Consider the following 14,223-nt stretch of genomic DNA (forward strand, 5'->3'; position numbering starts at 1 on the left):
GACACAGAAAACCTAAACAGACCCATAACTGACACAGAAATTGCAACAGTAATAAAGGCCCTCCCAACAAAGAAAAGCCCAGGACCAGATGGATTCACTGCTGAGTTCTACCAGACATTTAGAGAAGAACTAACTCCAATTCTTCTCAAACTATTCAGGGCAATCGAAAAAGAGGGAATCCTCCCAAATTCTTTCTATGAAGCCACCATCACCTTAATTCCTAAGCCAGAAAATGATGCAGCATTGAAAGAGAATTACAGAGCAATATCCCTGATGAACATAGATGCAAAAATACTCAATAAAATTCTGGCCAATAGAATGCAACAACACATCAGAAAGATCATCCACCCAGACCAAGTGGGATTTATCCCTGGTGTGCAGGGATGGTTCAACGTTCGCAAAACAATCAATGTAATACACTACATTAACAGACTGCAGAAGAAAAACCATATGATTCTCTCAATAGATGCAGAGAAAGCATTTGATAAAATACAACACCCTTTCATGATGAAAACTCTAAGCAAATTGCGTATGGAAGGAACATTCCTCAATACAATCAAAGCAATATATGAAAAACCCACGGCCTACATCCTATTGAATGGGGAAAAGTTGGAAGCATTTCCACTGAGATCTGGTACCAGACAGGGATGCCCACTCTCACCACTGCTCTTCAATATAGTTCTGGAAGTTTTGGCCAGAGCCATTAGGCAAGAAAAAGAAATTAAAGGGATACAAATTGGGAAGCAAGAACTCAAACTATCCCTCTTTGCAGATGATATGATTCTTAATTTAGGGGACCCAAAGAACTCTACTAAGAGACTGCTGGAACTCATCGAAGAGTTTGGCAAAGTAGCAGGATATAAAATCAATGCACAAAAATCAACAGCCTTTGTATACACAGGCAATGCCACGGCTGAGGAAGAACTTCTAAGATCAATCCCATTCACAATAGCTACAAAAACAATCAAATACCTTGGAATAAACTTAACCAAAGATGGTAAAGATCTCTGCGATGAACACTACAAAACCTTAGAGAAAGAAATAGAAGAGGATACCAAAAAATGGAGAAATCGTCCATGTCATTGATTGGAAGAATCGATATCATCAAAATGTCTATTCTCCCAAAAGCAATTTATACATTCAATGCAATACCAATCAAGATACCAAAGATCTTCTTCTCAGATCTGGAAAAAATGATGTTGAAATTCATATGGAGACACAGAAGACCTCGAATAGCCAAAGCAATCCTGTACAACAAAAACAAAGCCGGAGGCATCACAATACCAAATTTCAGGACATACTACAGGGCAGTTGTTATCAAAACAGCATGGTACTGGTACAGAAACGGATGGATAGACCAATGGAACAGAATAGAAACACCAGAAATCAATCCAAACATCTACAGCCAACTTATATTTGACCAAAGATCCAAATCTAATCCCTGGAATAAGGACAGTCTATTCAATAAATGGTGCTGGGAAAATTGGATTTCCACATGCAGAAGCTTGAAGCAAGACCCATACCTATCACCTTACACAAAAATTCACTCAACATGGATTAAAGACTTAAATCTATGACCTGAAACCATCAAATTATTAGAGACCATTGGAGAAACCCTGCAAGATATAGGCACAGGCAAATATTTCTTAGCAAATATTCCAGCAGCACAGGCAGTCAAAACCAAAATTAACATTTGGGATTGCATCAAATTGAGAAGTTTCTGTACTTCAAAAGAAACAGTCAGGAAAGTGAAGAGGCAACCGACAGAATGGGAAAAAAATATTTGCAAACTATACTACAGATAAAGGGTTGATAACCAGAATCTACAAAGAAATCAAGAAAATCCACAACAACAGAACAAACAACCCACTTAGGAGATGGGCCAAGGATCTCAATAGACATTTTCGAAAGAGGAAATCCAAATGGCCAACAGACACATGAAAAATTTTTAAGATCACTAGCAATCAGAGAAATGCAAATGAAAACCACAATGAGGTTCCATCTCACCCCGGTGAGAATGGCTCACATCCAGAAATCTACCAACAGCAGATGCTGGAGAGGATGTGGGGAAAAAGGGACACTAACCCACTGTTGGTGGGACTGCAAACTGGTTAAGCCACTATGGAAGTCAGTCTGGAGATTCCTCAGAAACCTGAACATAACCCTACCATACAACCCAGCCATCCCACTCCTTGGAATTTACCCAAAGGAAATTAATTTGGCAAGCAAAAAAGCCATCTGCACATTAATGTTTATTGCAGCTCAATTCACAATAGCTAAGACCTGGAACTAACCCAAATGCCCATCAACAGTAGACTGGATAAAGAAATTATGGGACATGTACTCCATAGAATACTATACAGCAGTAAGGAACAAGAAACCCAGTCATTTGCAACAAGATGGAGCAATCTGGAAAACATCATGCTGAGTGAATTAAGCCAGTCCCAAAGAGACAAATATCATTTGTTTTCCCTGATCGGCGACAACTGAGCACCAAAGGGGAAACCTGTTAAGTGAAATGGACACTATAAGAAACAATGACCTGATCAGCTCTTGTCCTGACTCTAGATGTACAATGTAATACTTTATCATTTTTAGTATTTGTTGTTGTTGTTGTTGTTCTAGTACTAGTGGTTGAACTCTGTAATTAACACACAATTATTCTTAGGTGTTTAAATTTTAACTGAAAAGTGATCCCTGTTAAATTTAAGAGTGGAAAAAGAGAGGGAGGAGATGTACAATTTGGGACATGCTCAATTGGACTTACCGCAAATGGTGGAGTTAGAAATGTGCCAGGGGATTCCAATACAATCCCATCAAGGTGGCATGTACCAATGCCATCTCACTAGTCCAAGTGATCAATTTCAGCTCACAATTGATGGCTCTGATAGGTCTAAGAGTCAAAGGATCACACAAACAAGACAAGTGTCTGCTAATACTAACTGATAGAATCAAAAAGGGAGAGAATGATCCAACATGGGAAGCGGGATACACAGCAGACTCATAGAATGGCAGATGTCCTAAACAACACTCTGGCCTCAGAATCAGCCCTTAAGGCATTCGGATCTGGCTGAAGAGCCCATGAGAGAATTGCAGGCATGGAAAGCCAAGATACCATGGAAAAAAAAAAGACCTAAATGAAAGATCTCTGTGAGTGAGATCCCAGTGGAAAGAACGGGGCCATCAAAGAAGGAGGTACCTTTCTCCGAGGGGAGGAGAGAACTTCCACTTTGACTATGACCCTATCAGAATAAGATCAAAGTCAGCGAACTCTAAAGGTTTCCATAGCCCTGGCAACTCATGACTAGAGCCTTGGGAGATTACTGATGCCATGAACATGAGTGTCAAATTGTTAAGTCAGCAACAGGAGTCACTGTGTACTTACATCCCATGTGGGATCTGTCCTTAATGTGTTGTCTAATGTGCAATGATGCTATAACTAGTACTGAAACAGTATTTTTACACTTTGAGTTTCTGCGTGGGTACAAACTGATGAGGTCTTTACTAATTATATACTGAATTGATCTTCTGTATATAAAGATAATTGGAAATGAAAAAAAAAACAACCTGGTGTTAAATTGGAAATGGCATAGAAAATTAATTAATTTTAAAAAAATATTATGTAGGATCTCTGTCTTTAATGTGCTGTACACCATTATTTAATGCTATAACTACTACTCCAATGGTAGTTTTTTCACTTTGTGTTGCTATATGGGGGCAAACTGTTGAAATCTTTACCTAATATATACTAAACTGATCTTCTGTATATAAAGAGAATTGAAAATGAATCTTGATGAGAATGGAAGGGGAGAGGGAGCGGGAAAGGGGAGGGTTGCGGGTGGGAGGGAAGTTATGGGAGGGGGGAAGCCATTGTAACACATAAGCTGTACTTTGGAAATTTATATTCATTAAATAAAAGCTTAAATGTGAAAAAAAAGAATATTTGAAAACCCCCAAAATTTTGTTAACCTGGAAGAAATGAAAGACGCCAAATACAGTTGCTCATAAGGTTGTTCTCTCTCAACCTTGTAAAGAAACACGTGACTCTCTGCTGATGACCTTTCTTCTAAATACAGAACAAAGGGAGAACAAAGGATGAACAACCACTCCAGTCATCTGAAGGAGAGGGCTGAGCCAGCACTGAACTCATAAAGATGGCACATGCACACACACACACACAACTTGTTTATTCTATTTGGTAATCATTCTTTTTTTAAAAACTTTTATTTAATGAATATAAATTTCCAAAGTACAGCTTATGGATTACAATGACAAAAATATGACTGAATTCTCAGCTACCTCCATCATTTTAAAAATATTATTTTAAATTGTATTAATATAAAACAAGTGGCAATGGGTTCAATATCTAATTTGTAAGCTCTCATATTTACCTGAGAAATCAATACATGTATATTAAAAACAGACACTTTACATTGTCTTGGAATATGTTAAAAATACACACATAGATCTGGTAAAAACTGATCTTCTTGGAAATGGTGATGATTCTAAAATCTCAGCACAGAATCAGCCTCCACTGCTCATCTGCTAGAGCTTGTCATTTTTCATAATTTCACAAAAACCCATCAAATGGGCTTTCACTTTGCCCGAGTTAACAAAAATACCTGGAAATATTAAATTAAATCAAAACACTACTTTTAAAATATTTGTTCTTCCATACTAATCTGTAATTACCATTGAATTGAATCACCTTGGAAAAGAGGCAAACTAAATTAAATCTTAAATGAAAAATTTAAATTTCAATTATACCAGTTATTGTAACTATTTTTGTATTTTATACCAACCAAAGCCTTAAGGTTAAAATTACTGTCAATCTAAAGGGACTAGAGGCAATCACTTTTTTTAAAATTTATTCATGTATCGGAGAGGTAGAGTTACAGACTGCAATGGCTGGAGATGCACCTATCTGAAGCCAGGAGCCAGGAGCCTCCTCTAGGTCCCCCATGCAGGTGCAGGGGCCCAAGGACCTGGACCATGCTCCACTGCTTTCCCAGGCTGTAGCAGAGAGCTGGATGGGGAGAGAAGCAGCCAGGACTAGAACTGGCACCCACATGGGATTTCAGCCAGCCCAAGGAAATCACCTTTTAAAATAACTTCTAGGGCAGCGCTGTGGCACAGCAGGTTTCTATAGCAGTGGCATCCCATACAGGCACCTGTTCAAGTCCCAGCCACTCTACTTCCAATCCACCTCTCTGCTGTGGCCTGGGAAAGCAGTGGATGAGGGTCTAAGTTCAAGCCCTAAACCCTCCAGTCACACCAACAGGGATACCCTGAAGCTGCCAATAACATCAAGAGGGATGCTCTGAACCTGCCATCCCAGCAACAGGGACGCCCCGAATCCACCAGCCTCACCAACAGCGGTGCCTTGAAACCACCAGCCACACCAACAGGGATGTCCCAAACCTGTCAGCCAACCAACAGGGATTGCACGAACCCACCACCCACACCAACAGTGATGCTCTGAGACTGACAGCCACACCAACAGCAATGCCCTGAACCGCCAGCCACACCAACAGCGATGCCCCAAACCTGCCAGCCACACCAATAGGAACACCTGGAACCCATCTGTAACACAAACAGGGATACCCTGTTTGTCACAACCTGACTGTCACAACAAGAGGGATGCCCCAAACCTGTCAGCCACACCAACAGGGACACCCCGAACCTGTCAGTCACACCAACAGGGACACTCCGAACCTGTCAGTCACACCTACAGGGGTGCCCTGAACCTGGCTGTCACAACAAGAGTGATGCCCTGAACCTGTCAGCCACACCAACAGTGATGTCCTGAACCCACAAGCTACACCAACAAGGATGTCACAAACCTGCCAGCTATTCCAAAACAATGCCCTGAACCTGTCAGTTACACCAACAGAGATGCCCCAAACCGACCAGACACAAGAACAGGGATACTCCGAAGCTGCCAGCCACACCTACAGCAATGCCCCAAATTTCCAGCCACATCAACAGGGTTGCCCCAAATTTGGTGGTCACACCAAGAAGGATGCCCAAAACGTGGCTGTCACACCATCAGTGACATCCCAAATATGCCAGCTACAACAACAGCAATACCCCAAACCCACCATCCACATCAACAGGGACACCCCAAACCCTCCAGTCACACCAATAGGGATGCCCCAAACCTGCCAGTCACACCAACAGCAATGCCCTGAACCCACCAAGCATACCAACAGCAATGACCAAACCTGCTAGCCACACCAACAACTATACCATCAACCCACCAGCCACACCAACAGGGATGCCCAGAAACTACCAGCCAATCCAACAGGGATGCCCCAAACCTGCTAGCCACACCAACAGGGCTGCCCCAAACCTGGCTGTCACACCAATAGGGATGCCCCAAACCTGGCTGTCACACCAACAGGGAAGCTCCAAACATGCCAGTCACAACAACAATGATTCCCTGAAGCTACCACACACACCAACAGCAAATCCCTGAACCTACCAGCCATATCAACAGGGATGCCCCGAACAAGCCAGCCACTCAATGGGGATGCCCTGAGCCTGCCAGCCTCACCAACAGCAATGCCCTAAACCTGCCAGCCATACCAACACCGATGCCCCCAACCTTCCAGCCACACCAGCAGGGGTTTCCTGAACCTGGCTGTCACACAAACAGGGATGCCCTGAATCCAGCTGTCACACCAATAGGGAGGTCCTGAACCTGCCTGTCCCACTGACAGGGGCACTTCGATCCTGCCTGTAATACTAAAAGAAGTACCCTGAACCTGCCAACCACACTTACAAGGGCACCCCGAACCTGCCAGACACATCAACAGTGATGCTCTGAGACTGCCAGCCACACCATCAGGGATGCCCCAATCCTGCCAGTCACAACAGAGATGCCCCAAATCCACCAGCCATACCAACAATGATGCCCCGAACCTGCCAGCCACACCAACAGGGGTGCCCCAAAACTGTCTGTCACACAAACAGGGACACCCTGAACCTGGCTGTCTCACCAAGAGGGATGCCCAGAACCTACCAGCGACACCAACAAGGATGCTCCAAACCCACCAACCACACCAACAGGGACACGCCGAACCTGCCAGCCACACCAACAGGGATGCGCCAGACATGCCAGACACAACAGTGATGCCCCAAACCTGTCAGCCACACCAACAGGAGTGCCCTAAACCAGGCTGCCACACCAACAGGGCGTCCTGAACCCGGCTATCACACTAAGACGGATGCCCCGAACCCACCAGCCACCCCAACAGCAATGCCTTGAGACTGCCAGACACGCCAAGAGTGACACCCAGAACCCTCCAGCTACACCAACAGCAATGCCCTGACCTGCCAGCCACACAGTAATGCTCCAAATCTGCCAGCCACACCAAGAGCGATGCCCTAAACCTGCCAACCACATCAAAAGTGACTCCTGGAACCTGGCTGTCACACAAACAGGGATGCCCCAACCTTATGCCACACCAACAGGGATACCCTGAACCCACCAGCCACACCAAGAGCAATGCCTGAAACCACCTGCTACTCAAACAGGGGCGCCTTGATCCTGTGTACCACAGGGCCTCCACGACCTGCCCACCTCACAACAAAGATGCCCCAAACTGGGCTGTAACACTGACAGGGATGCCACAAATCCACCACCCACACCAACAGGGACACCCCAAACCCACCGGCAACACCAATGGCGATGCCTTAAACCCACCAGTGACACCAAGAGCGATGCCCCAATCCTGCCAACCACAACAGGGGTGCCCCAAACCCACTAGCCATACCAACAAAGATGACCCAAACCTGCCAGCCACACCAAGAGGGGTGCCTCAAACCTGGCCGTCACAACAACAGGGATGCCCTGAACCTGGCTGTCACACCAGCCGAGACGCCCCAAACCTGCCTGCCACAATGACACAGGCTCCCTGACTGCACCTCAATGTCAAGGATGCCATTAATGTGCCTGCCACACAGAGAGGGGTGCCCCAAACCCACCTGCCACCCCCAAAGGAGCTCTTGGATCTGCCTGCCTCAATGACAAGGATGCCAACAACGAGCCTGATACACCGAAAGGAGCACCCAAAACCTGCCTACCACAACAGAAGCTTCTCCAACAACCCTCCTCAGTGACAAGGATGCCCACAACCCTCCTGCCACACAGACAGGGGGCACCCCACAATGGCCTGCCTCACCAACAGCACACCCTAAACCAGCCTTCCACACCCCTAGGGACACCAAATATCCATGTTACACTGACAGGGACGTCCAGAACACACCAATGACACTGCTAGGGCACCATGAACACACCTGCCACACTGACAGGGAGGCCTGAACCCGCCTGCAACACCAACAAGGCCGCACTACCTGGCCAGGCTCACCTGCAGGTTTGCCCTGATCTTGGTTGATTCAACCACAGTGACACCCTGACCCTGCCTGGCTCACCATCAGAAGTGTCCTGTCCTCGGCTAAATCTCGCAGGGGCAACCTGACCCCAGCTGCTTCTTAGAAAGGGTGTCCCACTAGGCCTGCCAAACCCAAAGGGGAACTGTGACCTTGCCTGAATCTCACAGGTGCACCCTGGCATCTCATCTTTTACATGCAGGGTGCTCCAAGCCCAGCTGACTCAATGACAGGGGTGCCAGCACCCCACCTGCCACAAAATGGGGAACCCCAACCATGCATTGTCAGTGACAGGGGTACCATGACCTCTCCTGAATCTGATAGTGGTGCCCAACCCAGACTGCTTCAAGGACGGGGGTACCCCAACCTTTCTTGACTCTGACAGGAAAACCCCAACCTCTCCTTAACCTGACTGGGGTACCTCAACATCTCCTGAATCTGAATGGGGTGCCCCAACCTCACCTCAATCTGACTCGGGTGTCCCAGCCTCTCCAGAATCAGACTGGGTTGCCCCAACTTCTCCTGATTCTGACAGGGGTGCTGCAACCCCTCCTGAATCTGACTGGGGTGCCCCAACTTCTCTTGAATTTGAATGGGGTGACCAAACCTCTCCTAAATATGATGGGTACCTCACCCTGGACTACTCTAATGATGGGGGCACTTTGCCCCCCACTACCTCAATGACAGGTACACCCCAACCTCTTCTGAATCTAACAGGGGCACACCAACATCTAAATCTGACAGGGTTGCCACAACCTCTCCTCAAACTGACAGGGTGCCGCAACCCATCCTGAATCTGACTGGGGCACCCAAACTCTACTAAATCTGAATGAGGAACCGCAACCTCTCCTGATCTGACTGTAGTGCCTATATCCTGGACTGCTCTAATGACAGGGGCACCCTGACCAACACTACCTCAATGGCAGTGGCACCACCAACACACTGGCCTCATCAAAGGATGCCTGCTCCAGCCTGAATGATGGACAGGAGCCCCCACCCTGCCTGCTCAGCCAAAGGGCTCCTCAACCTAGCCTGGGACCCTAAACCCACCTGGTGACAGGGACACCCCAGCTCCACCTGCCTGCCTGCTTCTCTGCCCATGTGCCCCCCAGCTTCCAGCCTCACAAAGGGCTTGACTCCACCTCACCTGCCTCAAAGCCTCGGGACCTGGACTCTGCCTGCCTTCAAGACAGGGTGCCCTCCAGCAAAACCAAGCCTGGCACCAACCCACCCTTTGACCTCTGTCCAGACAGACTGAACCCCCATTCTCTCTACCCTCCCATTCTCTCCCTGCTGAGATAAAGTCTTTTCTGCTGTAATTGGCTGCCTCCTTGTCCTCTTAGAACTGAAAAATCCTAAACCTTGGCAGCCCTGGCAGTTGGCAATGTCCCAAGTGGGGGCTCTGCTGGGCAAGGAACATTCCATTAGGCTGTGCATTGTCTTCGCCCAGCCTCATCGGGTTCAGGTCCTAACTCTTCAAGCCTCATTAGCCCAACAGGGGCTAACATCTGCTCCCAGCATCCCACAGACAATGAAAACCCAAGGAGATGTGCTCCACTTATTGAAAAGGCAAAGTCCTGGGGCTAGTGCTGTGGTGCAAGGGGTTAATGCCCTGGCCTGAAGCACCAGCATCCCATATGGGCACCAGCTCTAGTCCCAGCTGCTCCACTTCTGATCCAGCTCTTTGCTATGGCTTGGGAAAGTAGTACAAGATGACCCAAGTCCTTGGGCCCCCGCACCCATGTGGGAGACTTGGAAGAAGTTCCTGGCTCCTGGCTTTGGATCGGTGCAGCTCCGGCCATTTGCAGCCATCTGGGGAGTGAACCAGCATTCTCTCTCTCTCTCTGTCTCTACCTCTATCTGTAACTCTGTCTTTCCAATAAATGAAATAAATCTTTAAAAAAAAAGGCAATCTCCTCCCATTCACATAGTTAAGATGTAAAACAGCCAATCCTGAGCTATCAGTACATATTATTTCTAAATAATATATACTCTTAAGGGTGAATTAAAGTATTATATTTAATATCATAACTTTAATAAGAAAAACAAACAGGGCTGACATTATGTTGTCACAGGCAGAGTCTCTGCCTGTGATGCTGGCATCCACTGAGGGTGCCAGTTCAACTGCTAGCTGCTCCATTTCTGATCCAGCTCCCTGCTAATGGCCTGGGAAAAGCAGGCAGGGATGGCCCAAGTGTACTTGGTCCCCTGCACCCACATTGAGAGGCTGATGATGTTTGGTTCCAGCCCAGCCCCAGCCATTGCAACCATCTGGGGAGTGACCCAGCAGATGGAAGCTCGCTCGCTCGCTCTCTCTCTCTCTCTAAGTCTGACATTCAAATAAATAATTTTTTAAAAAGATATACATGGATGGAGAGATCCAAGATGGCAGAATACGGAGGGAGCCTGCTGCTCTAGTCTAAGAGAAGATAGTTTAACAAAAAGTGGAAAGAGTGAAGTCTCAGGGAAGAGTTCAGGAGAAAATGGCAGAGCAAACTTCATGCTATTTAAAGGATGCTGTGCACCTACGTGGAAGGTGCTTACATGCACAACTCAGGACCCCAGCATCTGAGAAGCTCAGCCCCAGCTCTGGAGTGAGGGGAGACCAGTCTGTAACAGCCCAAGCCACTGGAGCAAAAGCTGCAGGAAGAGCCTGGTGGGAATGACAAACAAACAAAAAAGAGGGAACACTGCTCTACTGACCACCCTGCATCGGCATCCTTTAACAAGCTGAGAGAGGGCAGGAGCCATTTTGGACATAAGTAAGAGCTGAACCAGCTCATTCCCATGTACCCAGCAAGCAGCTGAGTGGAGATGCCTGAGTCTGGCTGGGAGAACTGACAGGGGGCTGGGTGATCCCGACTGTGGGAGGCTGGTGTGTCAAAACTGAAAACGCTGTGGCTGCTTGCACGGGCTCAGGGTGTGTATGGGACATTGGGTAGTCAATGTGGGAGGCTCCACAGAGGATTCCCTGGTGAAGGTCATGGCTGTGGAATCTGGGCTTACACTGAGGACTGCGCAGATCCTTTGTGTGGTTCTTGTGGCAGCACAGACAATTACACCCACAGGGGCTAGCACCTGTGGCTGCCAGTGGAGCTTCCCTTGGTCTCCCTTCCACTGCTGGTCTGTGGTCAGAGGTCAGCCTGGGTTTGCACTGTGGGCTGTGCTTGCAGCAGGAGCCAAGAGCCCAACTGGGCTCCAGCCAGGAACTGAGAAAGCAGGTGCCTGCCTTGGGGCGGCTTCTGACCTGGCACTCACCCCACACACCCCTTCCTCATGAGGGCTCAGCACAGGGCTGGGCTGGAACTCCAGACCTCCTGACAGAGCTCCTTAATGCAAAACAGTGCTTTCAGGTGCTGATGGCATGTTTGTGCCCTGTGGAATGCAACCCCCATGTTTTCCCAGAAGTTGTCTTCCTGGAAGTTAGGTTTCTGGGGGTAATTTTGTAAAATGGCCCAGGGTGGACAGCGGAGGTCCCACTACCTGGGAGGACAGAGAGAAGGGGTGGAAAGCACCCCTGCCCCAAACTGCCTTTAGACATGGTCTTTGCTTCTCTCCTGCATTTCCCAGACCCAGGCCACGCTGCCCTGGCTGGGCACCTGACATCCCAGGTGGCAGCCCTCAGGGTCCCCGGCCCTCAGTGGCAGGGGCAAGGCCTGCAGGTCCCCAGCCTGCAGAAGGAGCAGGCGCTTGGCCCACACCCACACTGTCCCTATGTGTGCCTACTTGTTTTTAAAAATGACTGACTCCTAAGAAGGTAACTCTCAATCTGATGCAACCAATCTTTTAGGAAACATGTCCTGTTCTTCAGGAACAAGCTGTTTTGCACAGGATCCCATGGCTGTCCTGGAATTGGGTGGAGGGAAATGGCCCAAAAATCCCCTTCCCTACTTCCTTGGTCCAAACTTTTAGGCCTCCCTGCCCTTAATGAGGGAGTATCTGAACACTTCTCTGCTTAAAAAAAAATCCAAAAAGTCCTGTGCACATTTGCTTTTTGACAGTATATGGAAAATGCTGAGAAGTACACTCTAAGAACCACCCTTAATCCAGGGTGGGCATCTGGCATAATGGTTAAGACCCCACCCAGGATGCCTGCGCTTTAAGTGGGACTGCCTCCTGCTCATGCAGGCCCTGGGAAGCAGCAGGGATGGCTCAGGTCCTTAAGTCCCTTGTCACCCACATGGGAGGCCTGGCTTGAGTTTCTAGCTCCTGCTCCAGCTTGGCCCAGATGTGGCTCTTGTGGGTATCTGAGCACAGAACTAGTGGGTGGGAAAATTGTCACTTTTTCAAACAAAGTCACCCTAAATCCAAAAATACACTTTTTGGGTGTAGATCCTTGCAGACTGTAGAAGTGTGCCCCTACCTGCACATCCTGACAGAAATGGACTGCCCTGTTTTACAAGCTGTGCTGTCACCTGCACTCTTGCTTAACAGTGCAGTAAGCACCTGGATCCATCAGCACCACTCTCCCCAACGTGGTTTCTCACCATCGGTCACCTAGGATGCCCTTCATGAAACCTACAGGTGGTGAGGCTGTTCCCAGGTTGAAATCCTGGACTCCCCTTGTGGCCAGAGCATGGACCCCTGGTGGAGAAGCCCGCAGAGCACAGGGCTGTGTGAGGGGTCCCAGACTCCCCTTGTGTGCAGTGGACACTTCAGGGCCAGCCTGCAGCCTATCTGCAGCACAGGGAGAGGACCCTTGGGTGTGGGTGTCCAGCCCCCCTGAGTCACGAAGCTGGGTTTCACTCATCCTGTCAGGTCAGCTGCAATGCTCTCAGAAGGTTTAAGGGACTGGCCCCTGTGTTCCAGCTTCTCATGCCACCATCAAGATGCTAATGCCATTCTGGGTCCTGACAATGTCTGTGAAAACTTTCTCCTCCTTTCTGGAAACATCTCCACCGTCAGGTTCTGAGCAGTCGTTCTGTCTTGTCTCTCAAGGCTTTCACTGTGCAAACACGCATCCTCCAATTCTGGATTCTTCTTGAAATATTTCTGTAGGGATTTCTTCCTCTATGTGTTCCTTCAGTTCTGTTGGTGGAATTCCTGTAATTCACAACCAGTACCTAAATTTGGCTTTAATTTCCTTTTCCACTGATCATCTATTCAGTTTTTTTTTCTCTTCCTAATTTCTGCAAGGTTTTTCTCATCGTAATCTTCAGTTTTTAAAACATTTGCAGGGGCCTGGCATTGTGGCACAGCAGGTTAAGCTGCAGCCTGCTGCACAGGTTGGAGTGCTGGCTGCTCCACTTCTGATCCCACTCCCTGCTAATTCACCTGGGAAAGTAGCTGGAGACAGCCCAAGTGCTTGAACCCCTGCACCCATGTGGGAGACCTGAAAGAAGCTCCTGGCTCCTGGCTTCAGACTGGTCCAATTCTGGCCAGTGCAACCATTTGGGAAGTGAAATAGCAGCTGAAATCCCTCTCTCTGTAGCTCTACCTTTTCAATAAATAAATATATTTTTTAAAGGCTCAAGGTTTTGGACTCCCACACCCACATGGGAAGCCTGGTGGGAGTTCCAGGCTCCTGGTTTCAGTCTGGGCCAGTTTGACCACTGAAGATACTTGGGGACTAAACCATTGTATAAAAGATTCTCTCTCTCTGTCTCCTCTTCTCTCTTTGCAGCTCTGCTTTTCAAATAAATAAATAAATAAGTCTTAACAAATTAAAACTACTGAAAACAACTTTGGCAGTTGTGTTTTTAATTTAGAGCTCTTTTGAGTCCACATACTTTTTTTTAATTTGACAGGTTGAGTTAGAGAGAGAGAGAGAGAGAGAGAGAGAGAGAGAGAGAGAGGTCTTCCTTCCATTGGTTCATTCCCCAAAAGTCT

General features: G+C 47.7%; 1 protein-coding gene across 1 annotated transcript in view; it reads right to left on the reverse strand.

Annotated features, from left to right (window-relative positions):
• Positions 1–13,144, reverse strand: part of LOC133770635 (uveal autoantigen with coiled-coil domains and ankyrin repeats protein-like) — a 37,652-nt gene extending 24,508 nt beyond the window's left edge. The window contains exon 1 of the mRNA XM_062206684.1: positions 12,882–13,144. Within this exon, the coding sequence (XP_062062668.1) occupies positions 12,882–13,144 (263 nt within the window). The remainder of the gene's footprint in view (positions 1–12,881) is intronic.
• Positions 13,145–14,223: the final 1,079 nt, after the last annotated feature.

The sequence above is a fragment of the Lepus europaeus genome, chromosome 11, assembly GCF_033115175.1.
Source record: "Lepus europaeus isolate LE1 chromosome 11, mLepTim1.pri, whole genome shotgun sequence".
NCBI lineage: Eukaryota > Metazoa > Chordata > Mammalia > Lagomorpha > Leporidae > Lepus > Lepus europaeus.